Source organism: Nymphaea colorata, chromosome 2, assembly GCF_008831285.2.
Source record: "Nymphaea colorata isolate Beijing-Zhang1983 chromosome 2, ASM883128v2, whole genome shotgun sequence".
In the NCBI taxonomy this organism is placed as follows: Eukaryota; Viridiplantae; Streptophyta; class Magnoliopsida; order Nymphaeales; family Nymphaeaceae; genus Nymphaea; species Nymphaea colorata.
In genome coordinates, this window is record NC_045139.1 from 25,303,747 (window position 1) to 25,315,014 (window position 11,268).

Consider the following 11,268-nt stretch of genomic DNA (forward strand, 5'->3'; position numbering starts at 1 on the left):
ATTTTAACGTTGGAACAACGAAAGCACGATATATATAAAATATCGTCGATACTTTTGGCAAGCCTCCCTTTGAGCGGAGGGACAGCCGGACCGGCAAAGGAGCAAAAAAGAAAACGGAAGAAAAAGACGTTACGCGTTAAAAATCGAAAAGGAAAAGGAGGGGGGGGCGGGAGGGTTCTGGTTCTAACTTGACGGAATAAACGGAGTCTTTTTTGGATCCCCTTGGCGCCTTTCCCAGCGTCGTAGTTTCTCCCCCAACTTCTCTGCTTCGACGCCCAGACCGAGAGAGAGTGGGACAGAGAGATGGCGCGCCAATGCAGCAGGCTCCTCCGGTTAGGGTTTACTTCCATGTCTTGCCTCTTTGAAAGAGGAAATGGAGGAGGAGCCCCATTTCGCGCCACCGCCCATAAATGGAGCTGCCGGCGCTTCACCGCCGCTCCTCCTCCTCCTCCTCGTCGGTCCGCGGATAGGCGCACTCGCGTCACCATGGTAAGGTCTCTTTCTCTCTCCCTCTCTCTCTCGTTTGTGATTGATAGCATCTGGGATGCTTTTCTCCGCCGCGTTCTTTTTGTAATAGGTTTCGGTTTTCTATACTCGGCTTATGTTGTCGTCGATGATTGTTTGTACAGCTTGTTAGCTGGTCGGTTTTGGTTAAATTTTATCAATGAGCAGACTAGGATTTGGTGATTGAACGATCGGAGTATTTTTCTGTTGGAGGAATGAAATTCTCGGCTCTATTCGAGACGGCAGTAGTTTCTCTGATATTAAATTTGATTTCCGTACGAGCTTCAGAGCTTGCGTTGTTAAGTTAATGGTTCGATATACTTTTGTACTCTGATGTGTTAATGGATGCATTACGCTGTTCTCCTAGTTGTTGGTCTGATTGATTCAAATCAATATAAGGCAACAGGATTTGCTTGTTATTTCATCTTCGCATTCGTAAATCAGCATTCGACTTTTTCAAAATTTCTGCCTGTAGAAGGCACATAACGGCAAATAGCTCATATATTTACTATTTATCGTAGTTAACAACGGTTTTAGGTCATCCCTGAAGGAAGCTGATTGAAAACACTCACTTGAACAGGAGCTTTTGTCTCGTCTTTTGAGGCATAAGACGACTCTTATGACATGATAAGGTGTTACCCTACAGTTTACTGCGGTGTTGGACCACCGGGCAAGCAAACCCTGGAAAAGTTACCAGGGTTGTGTTGTTGTTGGACTGAACTACTAAATTGGACTTCCTACTACATGTCAATCAATAAAATATAAGCTCCATTATAAGCATGTATGTGGCGCACAAGTTAAAATGTCGGACCAGCTAATGCCAGGTTCTTCTTCTGGCTGTTTGATGTGTTATGGAAGGCAAACACCTGGTTACTGCTCGATTCGCGCAATGCAAACAAAACCAGTTCACCTCTTGCTCAAGATGGTACCAGGCTACTAGGCATTGACAATTGCAAAAAACAATGTGCTATTTCGTATTTACTAAGTAATAGCAAAATGCAAATTACTCTCTCTCTTTTTCGCTGTCTCTCCCTTTGTCTCCAACTCATTAACAACAAATTATATCAAATTACTCATTATGAATCTAATGTCATTATTCACGGTTCATAAATGCATTAAGCAAATTTGGAAGTAATTACTAATTAATGAAAAATTACTCGTTATGGATCTAATATCCTCTCTCTCTCTGTTATGCAAACTTGCTATTTCATGTTTACTAATTAGTAGCAAATTACTCATTATTGGTCTAATGTAATCATTCACATTTTGTAAATGCATTAAGGAAACTCGTAAACAACAATTATGACATGGGAAGAAGTCAAATAAGATGTCTATATTTCTAAAGTTTTAACTAGGATAAATATTCTATTACGTAAGCTAGTAATGCACACTGACATGGCTTAATTTTTCTTTCCTATTCTTTAGATAAAATTACATTTGTTGAAAATTGGCTGTCTAATTCTGAATGAAAAGTAGGTGCATTGACTGTATCCTGCATTCTGTCCTGCCATGTTGCTACTGGTTGGTTGCTGTTATAGTCTGTCCAACATAGTTTATGAATTCTTTGATCTATTTCTTTGCCTTGGGCCTGAAAGAGATTTTTATAAGCTCAAATAATTAGTTCAAATTTTGGACAACGTGAATATTCTTGTCATTTCTGTTTTCTTCTAAATTTTATTCTTTTCTTCTTTATAGGTAGTTAAAAACATTAGTGTTGTGAATGTTGGGATCTTTGTCATTATTATTATATTTTGATTTGTAAAACAGTACTTAATGGCGTTTTACCTGTTGATTTGTTGGTCTCTTTAGTGGTGATCTTTCCTTTGTTATCTTGCATACCGAAATCCATATATACCATGTTGTCTTTCAAATTTGTTATGTTAGTTTTATGTTTTTTCAATAGTCTCCTATCTAATCTGATTAGACTGCAAATTTATACACTAGGGAAGGATATTGACTGGAACCATGTTGGGTGTTGTGATTGCTGGAGGTGCATATGTAAGTACAGCAGATGAAGCAACATTCAGGTAGATTGTCTAATCTTTGCTAAAAATACCCATCGTAGATCATAATTTTGTGTTCTAAACTTCTAATTGACTTGAAAAAAAATTAATGAAAAAATTTCTGCATTTAAATTCGGAATTCTGCAGTTACGCCTTTTGTTTATTTATGAAAATATGTACCACTTAATTCACATAAGATGTTAGTTCGTCTAAGTCAACAACAAGGTACTCTTGCTTGTCTCATACTTGAATGTTCTTGAAGGCATCTCCAAACTGCGAAGCCAAAAAAAAAAAAAAAGAGAGATGGTAATATTATTCCTACCAAGTTCTGAATCTTTTATTTCTTGTCTGCCGGTGGTTCTATAGGTCCCTTATTAGGGCATTATCAAGAACGTGGTCTCTTCATATGGCTTTTCTTTCATACATGTAATAAGTGATGATCTTTCAACAAGCTTCTCTCTTTGTTGTCACAATGATGCACAAAACCATCATTGCCATCACTCTTCATAAGAGAGTTGGATGGGAAGAAAACATGAGGTATGTTATCAAGATATCAGAGGTCTGACACCGCATTGTAAACCCTAAAACTTAAAAGACTAATTGGGACTAGTTAACTGACATAAGTAAATAAATACATATATTATGTGGAAATAAATAAAAAAACATATATGTATGCAAAGAATGCACTACATATCTATAGGTCAATACATAGTTGGCTGACCAACCATTAGGCTGATTAATTGACTAGTTTGACCAACTAATAATTGGTTTGGGACATGGGTCATGGGTGGGTTGATGGCCTACTTAGTCAGGCCAGTTGACGACTAGTCAAGATTTTGACAACTAAGAGCATGAGATACATTCCTTAAGATATTGCTGCTTTTAGTGAGACGAGTGTCATTTATAGCTACCTAGTCATTGTCATTGTAATTTCTCTCGTCTTTGAGTAAATGTTGAACTGTCACCCCCTAACCTTTGGCATCTCTCTCTCTCTCTCTCTCTCACACACACACACACACACCAGGAGGATATGTCTTTTAACAAATATGTGCAGAGGAATATATAAATATGGGTATGTGTGTGTGTGTGTACACTGTTATTGGATGGCATACCAAACGAAGAAATTTATCACAAGGTAATTACTAGACATTTAGTTAGTATCATTGATAAAAAAAAATCGATTATTTTATATTTGAAATTTACTAGATTAAGGATTGAATTATGACCACGTAAAGGGAAAGTCTGTCGCTTGGTCTATGGAAATAAACCCTTGTAATTTGTAATACTATTTACTATTTAGATTTTAGTGACTAAATCTCTCTTACATAATGGGTCTTTCTTCAATTCATTTTTTCCTCTCAATAAAACACAGAAACTGTTGAAAATAGAGGTGGCCTCTAGCCTAATCTTCACTCTCTCTCTCTCTCTCACACACACACACACGTCTGTCATCATATGTGCATCTTTCATCTTCTATTGCTCCTCTCTCTACGTAAACCAACAGTATACTCCCTCTCTTTCTTTTTCATGTGCATCCTTATGTCTGTCCTTCTTCTCTTTCTTTGGTCACATCACATGTGCCTTTCAGCTCTCTCCTATTTCTCCATTAAGGTTATTGTCTGTTTCTCATCCATGAAAATATTCAAAATGCCTTCTCCATCAAAGGTCTCTAACTTAATGTCGTGAAATTTCTTCAGGGTCCTCTATGAATTTGGTGATTGTGTTTGCTGAATGAGATATAACTCCTTTCACAACTAAGTACAAGCCATCAAATTGACCGTGTTCACTACTTTGGTAGGTGGGATCTTCTTGATTTATGTACTTCTTTATTCAAAATTTTATTTATGAAACAAAGATCTTAAAGTATACTGCCCATAACTTTCATGCTTTTATCCGTAAGATGAAAATCCCCTACATTGAATGGTATTGAGAAATTTTCCTTTAGCTTGGTGATTATGGTTGTTGAAGTATTGTAGGTATCAGCTTTTGAATATATGTTATTTTCAGATCAAAATCTAGCTATTAAATATAATTTCAATGTTCATTCTCTAGATAAGTTGACCTACATATCTTATGGCGATGCACATGCATGAGTTTTTTTCTACATGTGCTGTCGTGTATGACTATCTTGCCATTGGCACCAGTCTTTTCTCATGAATCTAATCTCATAGATGAGGTTAAACTCTTCAAACCTATATCATATGTTGCTCAAAAGAAGTTGTTGAGTACGCTGTGTGGGTTTAATCTTAGTAAAGTCATTCAATATGATCTCTTACGGAATTTGACCAATTTTTCTGATGATTTTTTATGCAGATAGATTTGAATAATTTGCATCCATCCATACACCTAGATTTCCAAAACCGGCCAGAGGATGGCCAAGGCAAAGGATGGTCGATATATATATATATATATAGCAGTAGATATTTCCCCAACAAATGTAAGCACCCAGAAAAACTTACTTCAACATGTTTTTGACTTAAGACACATATATGTATTCATTGTCCCTTGTTGTAAACTACAATAAAACATTCTGATGTTATATTAGTTGGTCAATTTTTTTGGTTGTTTGATAAGGAAAAAAAAACTCTAAGCATGTATGAAGTTTAATAATTTTTTTCTTATTAAGTTCATTTTAAATAGTGTCCTGTTTAGATTAAGAAAAAAACTGCATGCAAAGCCACAGAGAAGAAGTGCTTCAACCTACTTGGGGATCTCTCTCTGGCTCTTTCTTTCTGTCTTTCTGTCCGTCACAGACACACACACACACACACACACACATGTTGTATCAAGTATGTATATGGCATCATGGTTCTTGGGTGTTTTATCAGCAAGGTTTTCTCAGATATTGATTGGAGATTTTTTTTTTCTACCTCAAAACTCTGTAAATCAAGGAATTAAATACATCCATAAAATATTACAAAGAATTACAATTTTTTTAGTTTTTATTATTTTTCTTACAAAAACACTGATAACATTTCAAAAATAGTTCTTAAAAATGTTAAAAAATGATAAATTATTTTTAAAATATGTATTATTAAAAATATCCCGCATAGCATATTATTGCGTTATTTTGATGGAAAGTTGAAATTGGCAATATTTCAAAAATATGGTGACAAATTCTCGTTCTTTTTATTTTATTCTCTTTTCTGCATACGCCTTTATAGAGAGGAAGAAGAGTGTGACGTGCTGACACAGCAGGGTCTGTAATAAAGAGATATGTATGGTAGTATGTTTGTCACATAAAATGCATATTTTTAAAAAGAAAAACGTGTATAATACCCGAGAAATAAGTCAGGCGTATAAAACAGCAATTAGACGTCTTTTTAAAAAACACCATAAAATAAAAAACGTGAAAAAAACGAATATTATACGCGTTTTTTTGTGTTCTTGCTTATTTTTATTAATATTTTTTTTAATAATTGTTAGGATTTATTAAATGTTTTAATTTTTTTTAAAAATTGTCGAGATTTTTCCAAGATATACAACTTTGCCATATTATACCCGAGAAATTCCTCGTATAATACCCATACACGATATATGTGACAACAGTATGTAGGACAGATTTGTGCTCACCTATTCCATACAACCTATCATAGATTTTCGTATCATCGAAATTATTGTAAGAATCTTCATCATGACGAGAGCATTTTGACTAATATCAAATTTATAGTAATATTGGCAAGTTGATCCTTATGATATACATTTTTCTCTTAATGCTTGAATACACATTTTTCTCTTAATGCTTGAATATTGTACCTCATTGGGTTTATTGTTTGTGCAGTGGATGGCTCTTTGATGCAACAAAGCTTGTGAATCCTCTCTTTGCGTTGTTAGATCCCGAGACTGCTCATCGTTTGGCAATATCAGCTGCAGCACGTGGGTTCATCCCAAGGGAAAAGAGGCCTGACCCATCAATATTGGAAGTGGAGGTCTGGGGGCAAAAATTTTCAAATCCGCTTGGCCTTGCTGCAGGATACGATAAAAATGCTGAGGCTGTGGAGAGTTTGTTAGGACTTGGCTTCAGTTTCATTGAAGTTGGTTCTGTGACACCCATTCCACAAGAGGGTACTCAAAAGCCTTGCATATTCAGAATACCACTAGAGAGGTATGCCTGTAGGTTCTGCTTTTTTAAATTTTCCCAAAATGAAATCTATTCTGAACTGTGGATATTTTTTTATCTTGCACTGATTCCACCTTCATAGCTTTCAGTCTTGTAGGTTAAACTTTAGTAGTTTTAAAGTGCTGACGAAAGTAGGATTGGATTGCATCTTTTTAGATGTTCCAATCACTCATCTGGATTGCACTTGAAATTTCCTCTGCTCAGGTTTTTGGAAGCAATACAATGTGCTGGGAATAACAAATTGTCTTATTTACTTTTTTCCTATAAAAGTTGATCCCAGTAATACCTAAACATGGAATCATATTGCACCAATAAAAATCTTCAAATGATTTCTTCTGCTTCTACCTGCTGGTGCACTCTGTGTATTTTTTTTTTATTACAATGATATTCGAGCATGCCTACTAGGCATGGATTTCTTCAGTAGTTTTCTTGGAGTCAGCATCAGGTTGTCTACCTATGTTACATGACATCAACATAGAGGGAATGCATATCTCTGGAAGATTCGGTCCTAAAAATGTCAGAACAGGACAGACAACCTGCTAAAGATGTGACTATAGGGCATATGAGACCTTATGTTGACTTATCATGTCATCACGACTCCAAAAAGGACATGAGAAGGTATTGCATGGAGCTTGTCTTTTGCACAAACATGAACGTGAAATGCTACATCTTTTGATTCTTTGTCATGCATAAGTCATTTTGTTGTATCTAATATTGTTGTTTATACTCTGGATGACGAGATGCAGCTTTCACATTCTGCATGTTCATTTGTTACATCCGCTTATCAGGCACTAAATTTCTCTGCTAAATTACATGATGCTTTTCTTATTTTTCTTTGAATGTAATTTAGTTATTTTAAGCAAAGATAATTCCTTATTCTGGTGAATTAACTTATTAGATGCTTCTTTTGTGTCAGAGCTATCATTGGCCGAGATTGTGTTAACAGTGAGGGTCTTGTAGCGGTTGTTGAACGCTTGGCTGGTCAATATGGCAAGATCAAATTTAAAAGGAAATCTGATGGTCCAGAACATGGAGGAACAGCGGGACATGGCATTGTTGGTGTAAACATTGGCAAGAATACGACGAGTGAAGATGCAGCTGCTGATTACCTTCAAGGATTTCATACTTTGTGTCATATTGCTGATTATTTGGTATTTGAGAGCTACTTTCCAATTATATAACATGAACTGTGGCCAGACTAGCAAATTTGCTGCTTTTGTGATCTACCTTTTATTGTTCTGTCCTGATGTCCAGCATGATCTTATCAAAAGAATAAATGATCAAATGCATGTTGGTGGCAGCAGAAATTTATTCAGTAGGTTGATGTTTGTTAGTTTGTTCAATAGCCAATGTCAATTGTTTCTGGAACGGATAGAAATCTGGCACCAATAACGTGGAACTAGAAATCTGTATTCATGCAGGAAGATAGAGAGAGAGAATGAGACAGGGAGAGGCTGAGGAGAAGAGGCCGTGACCAGTTGGTCTACATGGCCCATATTTATAATACACTCTATCAGTTACGATTGCTGAATCCTAAGAGACTCTTCAATTGCAGAATCCTGGGAGACTTCTCACGTATCACAAGGATATACAATACCACAATACAGTGTATATCCACAATACAGTTTACAAGAACGTAGAATACAAGGACATAAAACGTTGTGCAACATTGTTTAACGTGCTGGATTTTGGATCCAGATGGAAGATCCAAAAATTTTATACTTCAACGAATGTCAATTAGGCACTATGCATGGACATGGGAGCATGTAATTAATGAGTCTCTAGGCACTTGTCCTGGATACAACCGACAGTACAAAGCCCATTAAGTAGCTGCTAGTCCACCTAAAGAATAAAATAGACGAATAAGTGGCCTATGTCCTTGTCAAGCAGTTTGCCCCAAAACTATCAACCCAGGCCCATCGTTGCTCGGATCATCTAGCTGTTCACCTGTTACTGAACTCTTACTGATGGAGGCTAAGTTTTAGGCAAGAAATTGTAGGTCCATGCTTCACAGAATGTTGAATTCATTCCCAAGTTCATGATTCATACTGTTTATTTTTAGTCAACTTTCCGAAGGCATGCCATGAAGTTTGTTCTTCAAAATAATTGACAATGAACATACATCCCAAAGATGACAGACTTCCTTGGAGTTGCATTTATGTGTACTTGGGTGTTTGCACATGTTTGTGGATGTGTTCGAGTTAGTGATTTCACTGCCTTTTTTTACATCTCATCAGAATTTCTTTCTTTTCTTCATGCTTATTGATTATGCAGTCCTAGTAGTGGCATTATAAAATGGCCAGGTGTATATACTAATGTAGGCTGGGCATGGACAATGTACTAATAACTAGTATCCAGAATATAGATTGACTTGTTTCTTATTATTATTTTTTTATTCCTATATTTTATGAGATCATAAGTTGTTTCCTCACGTTTGAGTCTTAGACTGGTTAGATGGCTAGTTGATTCTGTCATGTCAGAAGATTGCACACTGTAAACAGCTACTATACTCTTTTGATGGTAAACCATCGACCTGGAATGCTTATTCGACCTAGAATGGTTATGAAGTATTAATAATCAAATACCTATAAGTACATAGTACGTTCTTTGCTCCACTAACATGGTTTTTACGAGAAGAAAGGAAACATAGAAACGTGTTTGGACTTTTAACGGAACTAGTTTTCCATCATAGTCTGGATCACGTACCTTTTATGCCTTTTTTCATGGTCAAGGTAGCATGCTAATCATGTCTAGCATAGTTACCTCAACTTCATGTTTCTTGTGTGACAACTCTGCAGGTTATAAATGTTTCACCTCCAAATACCCCAGGCTTACGTAAACTTGAGGGAAGGAAACAACTTAAAGACCTCGTTAGAAAGGTTTACAGAATATGTAGATGATACAACTGGATTTAATTCAGAATAACATTTTTTGAGGTTGAAAAACTTATATCCTTCAGCTTTTACCTTTTTAAGATCCAATCTGCTCGTGATGAAATGCTATGGGGTGAGAGAGGGCCTCCTCCATTACTTGTAAAGATTTCCCCTGATCTGTCTAGACAGGACCTTGAAGACATTGCTGCAGTATGTTTCTCTTAACACCGTGCATCTTTTATCAAATAAACTGCTGGCTTGTCAATCTAATATGCACTGAATCACTGATATCGTCCACTCTTCCAGGTTGCTCTAACTTTGCGGCTCGATGGACTGGTAAGGCTTCATCCAATTTTTCGTTTGCTAGGATATTGTGTTCATTTTTCCCATTGCTGTTTTTTCTGGTATACTTCTTAAGTATTTGCAAATGCAGATTATATCAAACACAACCACTTCGAGGCCAGAACCTGTAAATAAATACCCTGTGTCTAAGGAGTCTGGTGGATTGAGTGGAAAGCCTCTATTTAGTTTGTCTACCGACATTCTTAAGGAGATGTACATCCTAACCCAGGTATGTTTCTATCATACTGACATTTGAGCTGCCACCTCTTGGGGAAACACAACCTTATGTTTCAAGTTTCTCATCTTCCACCAGGGGAAAATCACTCTTGTTGGCTGTGGAGGGGTCAGCAGGTATTTGCCGCATTTGATTCTTGAATTTGCAACAGTTGCTGATTCTGTTCTTGAAGATCTTATGGACTTATTACTGATATACTGTACTTGCTTTAGTGGTGAGGATGCATATAGAAAGATTCGGGCGGGAGCAACCCTTGTTCAAATCTATACAGCATTTTCATACGAGGGACCTGCTTTGGTGCCACGAATAAAGGTATTGGTTGCTGGCTCCTGCAATTTGGCATGATCTCGTAGGTTTGCAATTTAGATCACGTTATTAGTAACGCTGTAGCTTGACTTATATTGAACTGATGCACGAACAACACTAAGCACTGTTGGGAACAGCATAAGCAACAGTTCTTCACGAAAGAAAATGATTGAGCTCACCAGTCTTTGTTTCATCTGCAGGCTGAGCTGGCAAGATGCCTGGAGGGAGATGGTTTTAAATCAGTCCACGAAGCTGTTGGTGCGGACTGTAGATAGCTGTGGGTGGAAGCTGATTGTTTCTTCTTTTACCTTGAGGAAAACACAACATTGCTGCTCCAGTTGGAGTTTCTTCCATCTTTGCAGCCATCGGTATGACTATATAAGTGAGTTGCTTTCCCTGTTTCGAGGAATTTTGATTCGGAAATCTTCTAACGGATAGGATGATCCTGCAAATGGGTATCCAGAACAGTTGATTCTGGAAAATTCTCTTTTTACCAAAAAGGAAAAGTCATTATAGGGTTTTCCCTACCTTGTCCATTTATTGATCATAAAGAGAAGTTGTATATTGATCTTGTATTCTTTATCCCTGTTCATAAGTCCATGAACAAATGCATGGATTAGTGCGCTAATGATTGTTTATATGAGCGACATAAACAATCAATTTTTTATTATTCCCCATTCGATGTTTGTGATCTGAGAATGAAATTTGCTTATTTTGTTAGAGGGAAAATACTGTCTCGTTTTTTGTTTGGGCGCACTTGAAACTGAAATGCTTCCTAAGGATCATGTCCAGAATGATCCCAGGATTGATTATACCCCTAAGTTAGGTTGGTTATGAAGCGCCACCCGCTGCAGTTAAGCCTGCACATCGGGCTTGGGTGTACTC

At 36.8% G+C, this 11,268-nt stretch overlaps 1 protein-coding gene across 2 annotated transcripts; it reads left to right on the plus strand.

Moving 5' to 3' along the window:
- The first annotated feature begins 153 nt into the window (after window positions 1–153).
- LOC116248001 (dihydroorotate dehydrogenase (quinone), mitochondrial-like) lies at window positions 154–11,058 on the plus strand. 2 transcript variants are annotated; one of them, XM_031620533.2, is made up of 11 exons: window positions 154–489; window positions 2,449–2,531; window positions 6,289–6,612; window positions 7,544–7,778; window positions 9,426–9,506; window positions 9,603–9,710; window positions 9,807–9,836; window positions 9,934–10,071; window positions 10,156–10,193; window positions 10,290–10,389; window positions 10,584–11,058. In XM_031620533.2, exons 1-11 carry the CDS (start codon window positions 304–306, stop codon window positions 10,656–10,658), a joined length of 1,398 nt encoding a protein of 465 aa, XP_031476393.1. In that variant the 5' UTR covers window positions 154–303; the 3' UTR covers window positions 10,659–11,058. The 2 variants fall into 2 exon arrangements, with proteins under 2 accessions (XP_031476393.1, XP_031476394.1); XM_031620534.2 differs by having other exon boundaries at window positions 356–494.
- Window positions 11,059–11,268: the final 210 nt, after the last annotated feature.

Bases quoted from the DNA above. Each gene is read 5' to 3' on its own strand.
- LOC116248001 (XM_031620533.2), top strand. From the start codon at position 304: ATGGCGCGCCAATGCAGCAGGCTCCTCCGGTTAGGGTTTACTTCCATG. The intron at 2,532-6,288 runs GTAGATTGTCTA...TTGTTTGTGCAG, and splicing joins GCAGATGAAGCAACATTCAG to TGGATGGCTCTTTGATGCAA. The intron at 9,711-9,806 runs GTATGTTTCTCT...CCACTCTTCCAG, and splicing joins ACCTTGAAGACATTGCTGCA to GTTGCTCTAACTTTGCGGCT.